General features: G+C 52.1%; 3 protein-coding genes across 3 annotated transcripts; all 3 read right to left on the reverse strand.

Moving 5' to 3' along the window:
* Positions 1-4,972: 4,972 nt before the first annotated feature.
* Positions 4,973-6,536, reverse strand: BDW74DRAFT_155897 (uncharacterized protein). The gene has a single exon (XM_073724919.1). The coding sequence runs from the start codon at positions 6,505-6,507 to the stop codon at positions 5,194-5,196; it is 1,314 nt and encodes a 437-aa protein (XP_073582372.1). The 5' UTR covers positions 6,508-6,536; the 3' UTR covers positions 4,973-5,193.
* Positions 6,537-7,055: 519 nt separating this feature from the next.
* BDW74DRAFT_155898 (origin recognition complex subunit 4) lies at positions 7,056-9,432 on the reverse strand. The gene is made up of 2 exons (XM_073724920.1): positions 8,320-9,432; positions 7,056-8,263 (listed from the first exon to the last, which is right to left on the reverse strand). The coding sequence occupies exons 1-2, from the start codon at positions 9,244-9,246 to the stop codon at positions 7,631-7,633; spliced, it is 1,560 nt and encodes a 519-aa protein (XP_073582373.1). The 5' UTR covers positions 9,247-9,432; the 3' UTR covers positions 7,056-7,630.
* A 1,029-nt stretch (positions 9,433-10,461) lies between these two features.
* Positions 10,462-13,886, reverse strand: BDW74DRAFT_37226 (putative PHD finger and SET domain protein). Its single transcript, XM_073732633.1, has one exon. The coding sequence runs from the start codon at positions 13,572-13,574 to the stop codon at positions 10,863-10,865; it is 2,712 nt and encodes a 903-aa protein (XP_073582374.1). The 5' UTR covers positions 13,575-13,886; the 3' UTR covers positions 10,462-10,862.
* Positions 13,887-15,896: the final 2,010 nt, after the last annotated feature.

Below are 15,896 nucleotides of genomic sequence, written 5' to 3' on the forward strand. Positions count from 1 at the left end.
CCCACCGCGCTTTGGCGACACGCGAATACGCCCCCCTTCTATTATGATTGCGGCTGAAGCTGGTGGTACGGAGTAGATTTGTTAAAGTGAGACTCGGACTTTGGATAGGACCGTTCCTCATGTCCAAATCGACCGAAGTCGGTTCTCCTTGCTACTGCTCGTGTCTATCCACGGAGTATCGGGACAGCATGCGTCGGCTTAATACGATTTCGTCTATCGTAATCTCAACCCACAAGTGGGATGCAACCAAGAATTGACGGTCAGCACTCGCAATATCCATGTCAAGTGTCACGGTTCAGTATTTCAGGCCAAATTTCCATCTCGTTGCAGAATGCCGAGTTACAAGCAGTGTCCAACTATCGAGACACGGAACGGGAGTGTATGGATGCCTGAAACAACCTCAACTGTGACACAGTACACACTGACACCTTGATTTTAGGCCTTACAAGGTGTTCGGCAATTCCCGCTGCCATCCACTCTAGATTCTCGGTGCTCGCAAGCGCTCTCATCTAGAGCACGGACTCTGTAACTGTTTCGTTATGGTTCCGAGGCCGACATCGTAGTAAGATGCAGACTGGTTTTTGTGACACGCTGTGACTGCCAGGTGGTCTGTTTGCCTCGAGAATCGACTCCAATAGTTCCTCTTTGTCCGAAGAGGACGATTCCAAATCCAGCCAGGTGCATAAGCTGGCCTAGAGATGAGTTTCAACTGCGAATATGAAGCTTCTATCGGTCACGTTACTTCTTCCTGAGCTCCAGATTTGGGAAGACCACAGCGACTCGTTGTGAGCACTGACCGCCGGCCACCGACACGATAGTGACGATACCAGCCGGCTCGTAAGGTCCTCACTGACCTCGACAGCGCTCCACGAGTCCCCATCATTCTGTACCCGCGGTTGTGTCCGTATCTTGAAACAGATGGAGCGGGCTAACATGGCACTTGTGGGTCATGAAAGCAGACAAGCCAAATCGTTAGTCGCGTACACCACGTGGCATAAAGATGGCTAGTCAAACTTAATGCTCCATGGTTTGTCCCAAGCAACCTTGCCGATTAATATACCTTCCCGTTTTTGAGGAGCCCAGAGGTCAAGTGTAGGAGGCCAAGAGGCTAACAAAACCAAGTATACAGACCGGCAATCTGCGCGGACAAGATGTTTGAACGTGCCTTGATCATACAACAGCAGTCATTGTCGAAATACTCACACAAGAGGCATAGCATTTGGGAAAATTTTGGGCTGACGACATGTTGGTCAGGTTCCAGCCCATCAATCGTTCGCAGAACCTTTGGGATACATCCGAATACAAGTCCCTTTACCTTTCCTATCTATCTTAACAAGAGTATGAGAGTAGTGATGTCGGCGCATCCGAAAATGCCGAGATATCTCCTTTACCACATGGCGATGACCGTATGAGTCGGTATGACCCGGTTGGCCCCAGCGAAACGTCATGACATGGAGAGTTTAGGGAAAAGCGGACATTTTCGCCACCGCAACTCTAGGTGGAGCTGCTGGTCTCCAGAATCTAACGGCTTTACGACAGTTACAGGCTCAAGCCGTTTATTTTTACCATAAACGGCGTAGAATGTTCTTCGTCGCAGCCGCTAGAAGCTCTTGAAGGGTGAGGCGCAGTCTAAGAGATGTCATATCCATTCTACCCGTGTCCGAAGCCGCGCTTCTAGAATATGACATTGTGCACAGATGCAGTGATGCACCAACAGAACGCCCATGTCAAGTCGACCTGCTATCTGTCCAAGGCGGAATGTTTCATCCTTCGCCCGTCCAATCCTTTGTCCAACGACGCGTCAACCCCTTTTCTTGGTCTCCATGTATAGCAAAAGGTCGAGAAAATATGAAATCATACGAGTCCACTATGATTCCATGGTTCTGGAAATGATTTAATCTCGGTCGGCGAAGATGATATCAAATCTGGGCTGCCGATGACTCGATGATCGCTGCCCCTGATCAGGGATGGTCTCAGGGCCCCTTACAGGCCAAGAGTTTAGAAAACTCTAGAAGGATTCTGGAAGGAAGCTAGAACAATGCCGTGTTTCGCCTTCAGCCTTCCCCATCTATCATCAGGTTTCAGGCGGGTACACTCCCCGTTTGGTTTAACCGCATCTCGCAAATGCAGGCGTCTCGGCCTAGGGTCCCGTCCTTTTGCTGATGTCTGGGAATGGGATGAAAGCAAGGCTGAGATTGAGTTTACTCTGGCTCAGTGGCAAAGACGAATGATAATAATGGAGTGTTTCAACTGTCAACCGGTCTTTGCCCTACCTTGACTAAGCCCTAGCGAGTCGTCCGGTTTTACAGGTAAACAACCGAACCTTTTACTTCCAGAGACTGACTTGTTCGAAAATGAAAGGATATTCAGCTTGCACCGTGACAAATTAACAGCGACTATCAAGTTGATAATTGATACTACCATAATCCGGAAAAGCTCGGATCGCCCGAAAATTGGACACAAGAGAGAGACAACACGTGAGGATCTTCAAGCCTGTTACACCGCATCTCTCGTCTTCCTCCTAGTGGTAATCTATTATCTGCACTAGTAATCCCTCTGCCGTGGCATGCTTTCCACGCGCTCTCCGAGGCTGGGAAGTCTTGATTTCCAGAACCATGGATCACTTGGTCTCCCGAAAGGCCACGAGGGTGGCAAACCGAGCAAAAACTCCGATTGATCCTACCGAGCCCCTTTAACGTCAGCATCATGGTATCGATCACGATTGCCGATGACCAGAGCCAGCCAGGGCCGCCGAATCGCCAGAATATGAATCATGCCAAGCTCGAATACGAGGAGAGGAGACTTGAGTCTTGACAGGCCAGGCCTTCTTCAGATTCCAGATCCCGAGCGACAGGCCACATGCATGCATCCAGGCGCACCTTAGTCATTGCCACGATTTAACTAGTTAGCCCTATCTCGGCCACTGTCAGAGCAGGACAGGGCCAAGGCTAGTGATAAGGATTTAGTAGCGTGGGCGTCGGTCCAATGGATATCTGCTGCGGACGCTGATCCTTGCTGTCCACGCGAGAAACGAGAAGCGAACGACGGAGCTGAAAGACAGGGAGCTAACTTGGTCGTCTTGCAGTTGGGCTAACCTCATTTTTGGGTAGTCTTACTTGGCGCAACGGTTTGCAAGGGGAGTGTCAGATGTCGGGATTGGTACTAACTACTAATATCGCTATAGGGCTGCTAGGTGATACCATTGCGCATGGCCTAGGATTGCATTAGCTGTGGGGAAACACAACACGTGCTATGTTGGCGTAACGTTGTCGTCCAGGTATCTATACACAGTCTCCAGGGACGTATGGTGTACATCGTCCCTGCCAGACGAGTAATTACCCCAAATGTCGTGCATTAGTGCAGACATGACAGCTCCAGCCACTGGCCAATTCAATCGAATGAAGCTACCGGCACCAACTATCCAACTCCAGAACAGGCATCCCTGCTGCTGTTATTCGGACCCAAGTTGTCTCCGTTCCGCCGTCGCACAGGCTTCCTCCCAAATGCCTGATATTATTCTCATGTCCGTTTGCCTGCCGTGTAACGAACTATGCCACTAGTCCGCGACGGCTGCAGCGTGGATTGGCGTGGCAGCCGCTCCTCTGCAGAGGCGAATGCAGTGTCATCCGATTCCGGTTTCTCCGGACTCCAACGTGGCTCGGTGGCTTAGCTTTTTCTTGTCAGACTCGGTCTCGGTTACTTCACGGAAGAGCGCGCTGTTGCTGCAGTGTTGCTGCATGCGTGCGTATGCCTTCTTCTCAGATGGTCTACGTGCATCCTAGGCGTATGCGGATTGCTGAGGCTTCGCGGGGCCTTCCCTGCTTGCATCAGGCTGCCTTATTCCCCCCCCTCGAATTCGCTCATCGGGCGCGGACTGGGATCCAGACAACCCTTCGGGTATGCTTGCTTATGGTATGCTTAAAACCCTGTGCCGGGATCTGGCTCCAGCATCTGAGTCTGAGTGTGGCGATGGCCATGACATTGTCCAGACAAGCTAGGCGCGTCTGTCTCCAAAGGCAAGGGAGCCATGCCATGCGCACGTATTCATGGAAAGTGCTTATTCCTGCACTCGCCCTCGGAAGTGGCGGTCGACTCCGGGCCCGAATTCAAATGGTACTTCCTGCGCTTCCTTGCTGATGTTCTCGGTACGCGGTATACTTGGGTACATCTCGCGACCTCCAGGCTCGGTGCTGTGCTTTACCGACCTGGGCGTAGTGCCTTCGGAGCTCTATCGAGCTTCCAAATCGGATTGGTACCCGGTGCCGTGGTAGCGGTACACTATCGATTTAGTTCTTCAGCAACCTATTGATATACTTCTGCACACGTAGCAACAATGTGCCTGTCCAGGTAGGCCTTAACTCAACTGATGAAACGATTCAGTACTCCACCAGTATCTGCTACACTAGACTATCAACTGCCGTCTCAATGAGCTATAAAAAGCTTAGTACTCGGCTACGGCGCCCCGGTTTCGAACTACCGGTACTCAACACCTCACCCCGGCCGCAATACACAGTCCTGTAATGATAGTAACCACGAAAGCTGCGTTTCGCTCGCTTCGTTTCGTTTCATGGTGAGTCGCTGTGTACTGCGCAGCAAGAACTGCAAATACGGAGTCTTTAGTCCTGATTCTATTAGGGTTAATATACTGGAAACAACCCGGGCTGCTGGTTGCATGGGCGGCCGGGAAGTATCTGAAACTGAAACGGCCGTGGCCTGAGCTTCAGTGCCGACTTATGGCACCACATTTGTATATATAGATTATAGATTATGGCGTATATGCGTATATCGTTAGTGGTCTGATTCGGTTCGGGGCGGAGAGTGGGAATGACCATACATGAAGAATCATACTATGTGCAAGTACGTAGACGAGGAGATAGATCGTGCCAGTTTAGCATCATTCTAAGACACATGAAGCATGTCAAAAAGGGAAAAAGATGGATTAGCTTTAAAGGGCATTTAATCAAACAATCTGGGGTATTTTATCTGGACGATGTGCATGACAAGCCAATAAATCCACGCAGTAAAAACCACATATCTACCAAGCGAAAAGTATGGTACGCAAAGGGAATAATCACATACACCTTCCCAAAACCATCACGATAGAGCTCCTTCACGTTCTGATTGAACTCGTCAAACCCGATGCGTCCTTCGTCTTCTCATTGCACTTGGTCTTGAGTTTGCCACCACCGTCTTTCAGGCAACATACACCTTCCCAAACTCGTCGCGATAGAGCTCTTTGCCTTTCTTCACATAATACTGCTCGGAGCCCCTCATCTGCCGATCGAACCCAGCGCTTCCCCAGACATTTTCCATTTCCTCCCGGAGCTTCGTCTTGGGCTTCCCATCACGCACCCTCGTCTTCTCGAAGACGTACGCCGCATAGAAGACGAGACTCTGGTTCCCCGCCAAGACGCCGGACTTGCCCATGAAGTTGGACAAGGTACCCCTTGTTAAAGTCTTCCCAATATACTGGTTTGGGAGTGTCTTCGAGATCTCCTTGAGGAAGTCGGGTGTTTCCATCCCTGTCTGATCTAGGAAGGCGCTTATCTTGGCCCGGATAACGGCGGGGGTGTCGTAGATGGGGATGGTGCCGCTGTTCTCGCGGTCGAGGTGGACGGTGGTCACGTCGTAGTTAGTGATGTAGGTGTAGTCGTACTCTTTCTCGTCCTTGTTCTTGCGTCCTTTTTTGGCCTTGGTTCCCTTGCTCCACTCCGTCTCCTCTCCCAAACCTCGTGGTCGTTCAACGGCCTTGTCTTTGTGGTCCCATAATTTTACGAACATCGTCAACCATTCTGTTCTCTCTTGCGAGTTCTTGCACTGGCTATGCTCGTTTCCAAACAAGACAGTATACTCATCGGGTCTCAGAAGCCACGGCCGCTCAGCGTCGGGTCCAGGTGCAGACCCAGAAGTTGGCAGCGGAGATACAACCTTTTGCTTGCGACCTTGAGCCTGTCTTCGAGCCATCTCCTGCTCGTCCTCGTCCTCGTCCTCAGGCAATGGCTCACTCATAACCTGGGCCAACTCCTTCTCCAGCCTCGCATTCGCCTTCCGCAGCTGCAGGCTCTCCTGGCACATTTCCAGATACTTAGCCGACAGTTTGGCTTTGGCTTCCTGCACACGCGGGTCGTGAGAGTTGTGCGCGGACAGCTCTTCCATCATGGCATCGAACTCATCAGACGAGACGAGACGCACACCTGAGAGTCCATACTCAGCTCCAGAGCCAACCTCAGAAATAGATGATAGCGATGACCCCCTCCGCTTGCGGCCCTGCTTTGGCTTGGACTTTGAGGTCGACTTCGCCTTCTTCTCGCCGTACCCTCTGAGTTCGGTGGGGAACTCCTCCTCCGTCAGCTCTTCACCAGCAATGAGCTTCCTGTCAATGGCTGGGGTGGGGATTCCGAAGAAGCCTGTTTCGCGTATGGCGGCTTGCAGCTTCCTGTCCTCGGCTCTTCTCTCCTTGTCGGAGTTGGGCCAGGCGTGCACTTTTGACTCGTGACGCGGAGGCATGTTGATAGCTGGTTTTGATGAAATTTAAGCAATCTCTCGATTATTTGAAGCTATTTAGAACTCCGTATTTAGAATACTTGATGAAAAGAGATAGGTGGAGGATGATAATGTTGAAATGGCGTTGGTAAACAACACGAACGCGATTGCACGTGATTCGCTTCAATCTATAGGGGGGTTGGAGCAAGACCATTTGCTGTGCTGCCTGGATTCTCTACTTTACGTCGCCAGTCAGGTATATGACTCTGAAGGTATAGCTAGAACTCTACTATTTATATAGATTGTCGAGCAATAGCTCTTGCATGATGCAGTAAAACTACCTGGTCCTCACGCATATATATAGAGGCACATGCTGCTAAGCCTAACAATTTTGTATGACAGCAAACAGAGCATGCAGGGTATGTTCTGTTCTATGCCTACTGGCCCCGTTCTACAGTATATAGAGCCACTATCTAGTGGGTTGAGAATAGTGGATAGCTTACTGTGCTGTGAGCACAGCTAAAAACCAGCGCTTCAAGGCAATAGACGACTATAGATAGGGGTCATTAACACTTGCACAGACAACAGGGACATCCAGCTCGTATTCATTGACGAAAGATGGCCTGTGCAATCCCTGTAATCAGTCCAGCGCCCAAGAGCTACCTAGCTGGCTGAGTTACAAGAAGTCTCACTATATGGATACAGTAACCCTAAAAGCAACCGCCATGACTCAAGACGAACCGTGGCAAAGTAAACAACCATACATACAAACTAGTATGTGATTATAATGCCCTTATCTAGTCTAAGATGAACCAGTGGCCACGAATAGACAGCGTCTAAGATCGCACCCAGCAACAGACAGCCCAGCCCAAAACGCCTGTACCCACGCATATAAAACAATACTGTGACGCCGGGCCTGCGCCGCACGGGACATAGCCAAACCCAAACCAAGCCTAGCCTGTCAAGTCCTGCATGATCATGCTCGCTATGACGATAATCATCTGAGATCCCATGCACGGACACTGATAGTGACTTAGCAGCCCGGACCGGCAGTTGCAGCACATGGTACTCTCCGTATTCCGCGCCTGAATACGACGCCGTATACGCCATACACCGTATGTGATCAATTGCCTTCACTTCTGCAACCTCAAGCATCACGCCACCACCGCCCAAGCGACCCCCCGGACCCCACCAAATCAACAACCTCCTCGAAGCTAATCTCAACACGGAACATGCGTCCATCGGCCGTCCCGCTCCCACCTCCAACAGGACTAATAAGACCCCAAGAAACCAGCCGTTCCCAGGCCTCGCGCGCAACGTCTCGTCCCCAAACTCTTCCAGGCGTGACAGAGGCACCCGAGACAGAGGCAGAAGTCTTCGCTGACGTTAGGAGGCGGACGTATTCCGCGTATGCGGCGGGGAAGGACAGCGCCAGTGGGGCGAGATCCTGTGGCTGGCCGGTTTCGGCGCCGGGGTCGTATAGGGCTGTTAGGCGAGTTGCGGCGAGGAGGAGGGAGAGGGGGAGGGAGGAGGGGGTTGAGGAGGTGGATGTGGAGAGGGATGGCTGGAAGGGGAGAGGCGCTGGGTCAGGGCAGGAGAGGGGGTGGTTTGAGAATGTGCTGGGGGTGGGGATCTGAGGGGATGTGGATGAAGATGAAGCGATGCTGTGATGGAGCTCGGTAATGGGAATCAGCGCGCTCGTGAAGAATTCCCGCACGGATTTGGTTTGGTGGTATATCCGGCGCAGGTGCGTCTGGAACGCCGGATCGGCCCAGAGTCCCTGTAGGGTGTGAGCTAGAGTGCTAGTCTGAGGGTGAAACAAGCTTGTGGTCTTACCTGGAGATACGCTCTCCACCCGTCCAGGGCCATCTTCCAGCTATCGGACTTGGCGATCGACTGGTCATCGGCGCTGAATCTGGATCCTTCGGTTGCTTCGTCGTGATCCAATCCAGCGAGACAGGCGTCGGAGAATACCTCAAACGTCCTCGGCAGCGGCACGTAGACTGTTCTGTGACTGAATCGGCTCTTGACTCGTTTTTCCAGCATCTCGGTCACATCCACTTTGGTCGCAACTCCGAGAACCGCCAAGGGCGCTTTGCGCGCTTGCGCGATATCAAACAGGTTGTAAAGAAGGGTTTGGCGGGGATGTGTAACGAACAGGTCGAATTCGTCCAGGACAATCACAATCGACTTGGCTGTCGTGTTTCGATTGCCCGTAGACCCTTGCAGCTCTTCAGGGTGTGAGAGAAGAGCAAGCAAGGTTGCCATGGTATCCGCGTAACTGGTCACTTTTCCCGCATCTTCTTCCGTATTCATCTCGCGGCCAAGCTGTCGCCAGATCTCACGCAGCGCCAGCCGGTCATCCGTATGTAGAAAGCCGTTAAGTCGAACAACGTGGAACTCGTTCCTGTGCTCCTCCTTCAGAGACGAGACAACCGTCTCTATAATAGCAGTCTTTCCTGCACCGCGCGATCCGAGAAGGAGCATCGAGTTACCCTCTCCAACGACAACAGTCTGTTGAACAAGTTTATGCACCTTCTGGTACTCGACGTCGAGCCCCTTCAACGGGACAAGTCTCTTCCCATTTAACTTCTCGACCACCGTCCTCGTCAGCAACTGTACTTCTCTCGTGTAGCCATTGCGAACGAGATTCTGAAACTGCTCCGCATACGGAGGTAGGGATTCCTCTGCCGTAACCTCCCATGCAGCCTCACCCTCCTTCCCACTCAAATCGCCCTGAACAAGATCTTGCTGCAGTTGCATAGCGACAAGGTCATCCAACCCATCCTGGAAATCATCCGGAGACTGCGACCGATCATTCTTCACATCAGTAGACGCATCCGCCTCCGCCTCCGTAAACCGCACCGAATTCCTCTTCGACCGCGTCCTGGCGGGCCGTTTAGCCTTCGGCTCAGGCGTCCCAGACTCTGAGTCTTCTTCCGGCTCATCATCCTCAAAATCATCGCCCGTATCCGAAACCAGCGACTGCAACGACCGGCGTGGCCGCCGCTTCGCACTCCTCGACGCAGATAGCGTCGGCTTTTCCCCAGTTATAGCAGTAGCGGCGGCGGCAGCAGCCAGTGTAGGCGTAGATGTAGCGGTTGCCGGACCCGTGGCCGTAGAAGTAGTCGTATCCTTCGCCGGCGTCGCTTTAGGCTTCCTCACCGACTTCGTGCGCGTAATTTCGTTGCGCACAGCCTCGTCTTCATAGCGCACCGGCGCTTTCCTCTGGCGCCCGCTTGATCGTGTTCCTGCCCTGGAAGGGGTCTCGTCTGTCTTGGGGTTTGTGTCTCCGGCATTTGTTTCCGCGTTATCCACGTTCGCGACCGCGCCGTTTGAGGGGGCCTGTGGTGGCGTTACAGCATCTTGCATCGCGGTGTCGCCGTCTCCGTCTATGCCTGCGATATCGGAGACGCGCCTTCGTTTCGCTGACCGCGGGTCTTGCATTGTTTCTGGTTGGGATGGCATGGGATGGCGATGAGTGATGTTTGTTCGAGGAAAGAAAGGTCTTTCAAGGGGCAAGTAACGTGCGCGGCGGGTTCGGTATCGACAATTTGGAAGACTTGAGATTGACTGATCGAAATACAAAGTGGAAGATGCCAATGGAGTGTAGGATTGAAGCTATGGCGATTCGATTCAAAAAGTGCTCGGCTATGATTAGAGGAAAGATTTGCGGGTGATTCAAACGTCTTCCAAGAGCGAAATGTTCAACCAAGCAATCTAAGGTGGCGCAATAAAATGTCTCGTATTTGAAGAGCAAGCCCTTGGTTTCGCCAACGGCGTGGAGAGTTGGAGGTGTCTGGGAATGTTGGGAGCTTGTTCGAAGATGGTTCTCTCATATTCAGGCGACAATCGCGGGCCTCAGGCTTACATTTGACGCGACGTCAGGTGCTTCATCAACGATTCAACATATCAACTCATCTACAAGGCGAATTGTTCTTTCAGGTACTTTCAAGTCTACGTTGAGGGATATTGACAGAAGAGTAGGATAATAAAAGGCGGAGCCTTATATATCATTGAATGATTTTGCTGACGCTGGCTATCAGCTCGATATTGAGGAAGATATCAGAAGAAATAAAAGATAATAAAGACAAATCGTGAATCAAAGGCTGCGCATAATACTCGCAGTAACCGTAGTCTCCATCCCATAGAGATCCGTAACCCATTAATGTTTCCCGCCAAACGCGCCGAATACGCCGCTCTCAAAGCCATCACAAGAATAAGCGCCCAAGCCCACGACGAACGCCGGTCCATTCCAATCGTTTACAAATGAATAAAAGAGGTAGCGGTAATAAAAACATAGAGAAGACAAATGAGTCGTCAGGTATAGTCGATGACCAGTTGTGTCTGAAGCAGAGGGAGGAAATGCTGAGAATTGATTAAGATATCGTCGGAGTGTGTGCAGGTTGCGTTGAGCCAGAAACATCCTTCATCATGATATCCGTTGCCGTGGGACTCGACAATGAAGGGCCGTTTTCCGAATGCGTATTGCCCGCCATGGCTGAGGCATCCCGTCTGTCCGAGGGCTGCGCAGGCGGGGTGGGTGGTGGCATCGCAGCCTGAGCCTGCGTTTTCTCCGATGTTGGAGTCTTCAGCGAGCTCCTTCGACTGAGATAGTCACCTAGACTAAGCTTCTTTTTCACAGGGCTAGGAGCGGCCAACCCCGCCCCGGGCAGAGCGGTTGCTGCGGGGTGCTGCGAGGTCGGATCCAAAGTGGATGGCGATGATATAGCTGATGAGACTGAATTTGGACTCGTCGCTGACGGAAGGGAGGTGGAAGTAACTAAAGGCACGTGGAGATCTACACGAGGGCTGGTGGCCTTGCGCGCAGGTATTCGAGCAATATGTGCCGCGCTGGAAGGCCACGGTGATGATAACGGCACTGCTTTCCCTGGGCCTCGCCCATGGGACGGCGACATATCCACAGAGACATGGCGTGTCTGTGATCGCGCTGAGGACGCTTCAGTTGGTGACTCCAGATCATGCATCTCCACATCTTCCTTCTCTCCTGACACACTCGGTGTCGTGGCCGTCGGGGTAGGAGCTAGGTGAGATAACCCTTCGTGTGCGGTTTTAGTTGATTGAGGTGAGACAGGCTGTTGACGGCTGGTTTGTTCAATCCGAATCCGGTCAATGTGACATCGCTTGAGCAGACGCTGAGTGAGAGGAATGAAATTGGGCCGCTTCGAGGAGGGAGGAGACGGTATCACACCATTCGCGACTTCGATATCTGCTTGGACAGCAGAATCGACATACCGAGAGGCAGGAGTGCTGGGACCAGAAGGTTTGCGCGGTGATTGGTGGCCGCCTCCAGACAACGGGGGCGAAAACGATTGACGATCAGAAGTGGTGCTTGCACCGGGTGTTTGGGCAGAGTGCCCACTGACACGCTTCTTCCGTTTATGGGTTGTCTGTTGATCCTGCTCCAACTGTTGGAATTTCTTTTCTGCTGCCGCGATCTTACGCCTTTCGCGAGCAGACAGCTCAGAATCACCAAAGACCAAAGAATCGGTGGGAGTTTGTAGGGTCGGAGTCAGATCACGGCTACGGGTCTGCCCACGGATGGAGCCCGATGCAGAACGGCTGTCCGCGTGCTCATCATCGTCCTGATTTTTGACGGCTTCACTTCCAGCACGGCTATTGTTAGCAGGCGGCGATACAGTAGACTTGCTCTTTGTTTTCCTCCGCTTGGCATAGGCTTGTTTTGCGCTTCCATCCACATGCTTCGGATGACGGCGGCAATCAAGATTTGAGAGCAGGCAACTGTGCGGCGGAACACACGCACAACCCCCAAAATTAGCCAGCACATTGCTGATGCATACAGCAGCCATGTCCTGCACATTGTCACCAGGCTCTTGCTTGACGATACCATTAGTAGACCCGAACAACTGAGGATCGAGATACCATGTGGCCGTTATCTCCGAGTCAGGTGCGATATCCTCTTTCGCAACGAAACAGAAATGATACTCATTTTCATTCGTGATGTAGGTCTTCATAGTCACGTTGGGGCGACACGAGCGCCTGGCATAGCGAAGGATACTCCCTTCTTGCCGACAATCAATGTATATCGGAAGTTGAGGATGAAAAAAGACGAAAGGCTCAGGATGCCGCAATTCTTGCCAACGGTTGTCGGGGTCAAGACAATAATTACGTAGCAGACCAACTTTGCCAATTATCTCTCCAACAATCTCGTCTCTACCAACAGAATGTTGCGTTTTGAGAACCTTCCATGTCGGATGTCTACCGTCGATTTCAATCGTGGAATCCGTCGATGACTCGACAGTGAGCGATGGCCAGTGGGATCGGTCCAAAGCTGCGCCAGACCGAGTGAAGATCTCGTCTGCAGAACGACCGTTGGCTACCTGGGTAAGGTAGACAGGGTCTTTCACCCACAAGGAGAGATCAGTAGCAACTGTCAGATTGCCGATGAGATTACTGACCATATCGACGTGCCCATAATCCTCGTCGTAAAGGTGGAGGAATTCGTTAGAGTACAAAGGAATCGAAGGGCCGGGTGGTTTGGTGGGACTCATCGAGGCTGCGGTGCGCTTGCGCCCATCAGAGGAAAGTACCGAATTACCCGGCAACGAACTGATCGAGCCCGACGCGCGATGACTAGTTTTTGTCTTCTTGAAGGGGGGCTGATCACGACTGCTCGACTCTGATCTCTGATGGAAACCGTTCACATGATCCGCATGATCCTTAACCTTCTTCTTGTGGCTCTTCGCCCCTGATCGCTTAGCCTTCCGGTCACCGCCATCGTTCTGCTCCCTGAGGCGTCGCTGTCGCTCCGTAGCACGCCGACCATCGAGATGACGGGGCTCACAATCGACACAGTTGTGGACCTCTGGAACATCCCGAGCGTGATAGTAGCATTCTATATGCTGCCAGGTTTCGCACCCCTCGCAGAAGACTGTGTTCCCATCATCGTCTTCGAACGCACAAATGCATTTGATGGTGTACGGTTCCTCCTCTTCAACCGGAACCGAGTCTGAGGCGGCGCCGTTGACGATGGGTGAATTTAGAGGGGCGGCGACCGGGAAGGGCTCCGTGGTTGGATGCGTGATGGCGAGTGGGGAGGTCTCTGTCATAATCCGACAGAACACCCCCTCAAACGACTAGTGCAAAGCGCGCTGGAGTCTGTACTTGCAAAATGAGCGACGTATGGGATCGCTTATACCCCTAACCACATATCACAAGCACCACGAAGAGCCTTGACCCAAGGTAATACCTGCTTTCAAGGAAAAAAGAAGTATGCGCTCCAGCACGTATGCAGCTCAGTGAAAGATGTCGAGCCTGATACCCCTAGCGAGTTGACGCGATGACTGCGAGTCGTACTGGCGTTCCTGAGTTGGCTACAGGAAGAGACCCGTCCACCAGCTTCGCAACCCACTATTGTTCCGATGACGAATAGAACCGAAACGGCCGGTAAAAACAGTTCGAGTAGATCCTAGGTCTAATAAGGGCGTCGACCACCGTGCCGTCTGCGACCGTGGGAAAGGAGGAGCTTGTCGAGGGTCGAGAACCGAGGAATGCGAGTAGGAGAGTGAGGCATGAATCGCATGGAGAAGAGGAGCGAGGATAGCGAGCGAAGAAACGTCGATAAGGAAGTCGAAGAACGAATTAGGATAGAATAGATAAGATGGAGAGTAGGAAGGGTGACTGAGAGAGGAGAAGGGACAGGGAGATCAAAGGGTGAGGGTGAAGGAGGATGGAATGTGGGAGGAAGACGAAACGAAACGACGGAGGGACTCGGGCGTAGCAGCTGAGGTGGATCAATGCGAGAGTGAGACACGCGAGAAGATGATCAGTCGAGTCGAGTCGAGGACGCAGAGGAAGCGAGAGAGGAATCCAAGGACAGAAAGCAAGAGACAGCAGGAAGAGGAGGGAGAGTGAGGGAGAGGACAGGACAGGACAGGACAGGACAGGCTAAAGCCACGGATGGGCCATTCAAGCGGCGCGTCCAAGACCCAAGGTAAAAAAGGAAAAGCGCGGAATAATTTTTCCCACCCGATCTTGATTTCTGGGGGAGGAGTGCTGGTCGATCAGGAGCTTTGCATCAATGAGGACATCTGCACCGTGCTATAAAACCGTGAGTTGAAGAGCAGTTGGGGTGGATAATAGCACGGGACAAAAAAGAAGCGTAGAATCATGGTGGGAAGGGGGAGTAGATCTGAAAGAGAGGAGGGGGAGTTGAGGCGAGCAAGCAAGAATCCCGTTGGAGGAACGGATGCGAGCTCGAAGCTGAGACTTATGCCTTGTCTTCGAGGCATCAATGCTGTTTGCGGCCTGAAGTTAGTGCCTGAGGATGAAAATGAGCTAGTCCTAGAGCGGCCTAGCATGGAGCCAGACGCCAAGACCCAGATTGGGCATGGCGGAGAAAGCAAAGGTGAGCGATCTGGAGCCGAAGAAGACTGGCAGCCGATCGTGGCCTGTGTTGTCAGTAAAGTCCTGGTCCTGCAGAGTCAGCAAGAAGGTAGAGGTGTTATAATGACAGCAGCCGGCGAGGTGTCTGTCTTGAAGAGGGGATTCGCCCCTCAGCTATAGGTAGTGAAACCATCCGCGCGTTCCATGTAGATATTCCGAACGGCGGAGGACAAGACTGCCTAGCAGATCTCACAATCACTGTCGGTGAGTACAGCGATAAGAAGGGAGTGGGTTTGGGACTGTGTAGAGGGAAGGAACTCCAGGAAGTGATGATAATAGATTGGAGACCAGGCAGAATTTGGAGACAAGACACATGAGATGGATATGCAGAGATGCCAGGCTCCGAGCCGGCATATTGGGCCTCATAATGGATCCGGAAGATCCCAGTCCGGATTGCCAATATCAAGGGACAAGTACACCATGTTTTGGTAGAATCGCCATCAAGACGAACGAGACAGTCAAACGCAAATCAATCATGCGAAAAGCACTGGTTTGGTGGTGTGTGATGAGTCGGTGTTTTACGGGGGAAAGAAAGTATAAAAGGAAAGGTAGATGGTGAAAGGGGACAAAGTCATCAAGGGAGGCATAAGCAAGTCATCTGAGCCGGGGAAAGGATTGGGGAGTAACATGATCTTCTCGATGCGCGGTGCAAGAGAAGCGAGAAACACAGAGGGGCCTGAGCAGGTGGCATCGCCTAGTGCAGGAATTATTGACTGTTGGTTGATTTAATGCTGAGGGTAGAATCAATTCAGACACGCTCCCTGAAAGCAAGAAAAGTAAAAGGACACCCGAGCGCTGAAAATGCAGGCTTTTGATGTTCGATAATAAATAAGAAGAATGCTTTTCTGCGAGGCTTTGTCCTCCTTTTAGGGGCTGGTTTTGGTGTGTGGCGAATCCAACAGCGGGGAGGAAACTAGCGGAGATGCACTGCGTTCCTGACAGGGAATGGCCTCCAACTGCCTCAGGCAACTTACACTAGGTCTCTA

This window comes from Aspergillus multicolor, assembly GCF_047715735.1.
Source record: "Aspergillus multicolor strain CBS 133.54 unplaced genomic scaffold BDW74scaffold_18, whole genome shotgun sequence".
Classification (NCBI taxonomy): Eukaryota; Fungi; Ascomycota; class Eurotiomycetes; order Eurotiales; family Aspergillaceae; genus Aspergillus; species Aspergillus multicolor.

Excerpts from the sequence above, each read along its gene's own strand:
- BDW74DRAFT_37226 (XM_073732633.1), bottom strand. The coding sequence starts at position 13,574 with ATGACAGAGACCTCCCCACTCGCCATCACGCATCCAACCACGGAGCCC.
- BDW74DRAFT_155897 (XM_073724919.1), bottom strand. The coding sequence starts at position 6,507 with ATGCCTCCGCGTCACGAGTCAAAAGTGCACGCCTGGCCCAACTCCGAC.
- BDW74DRAFT_155898 (XM_073724920.1), bottom strand. The coding sequence starts at position 9,246 with ATGCAACTGCAGCAAGATCTTGTTCAGGGCGATTTGAGTGGGAAGGAG. Across the intron at positions 8,264-8,319 it reads GGTGGAGAGCGTATCTCCAG|GGACTCTGGGCCGATCCGGC; the intron begins GTAAGACCACAA and ends CACACCCTACAG.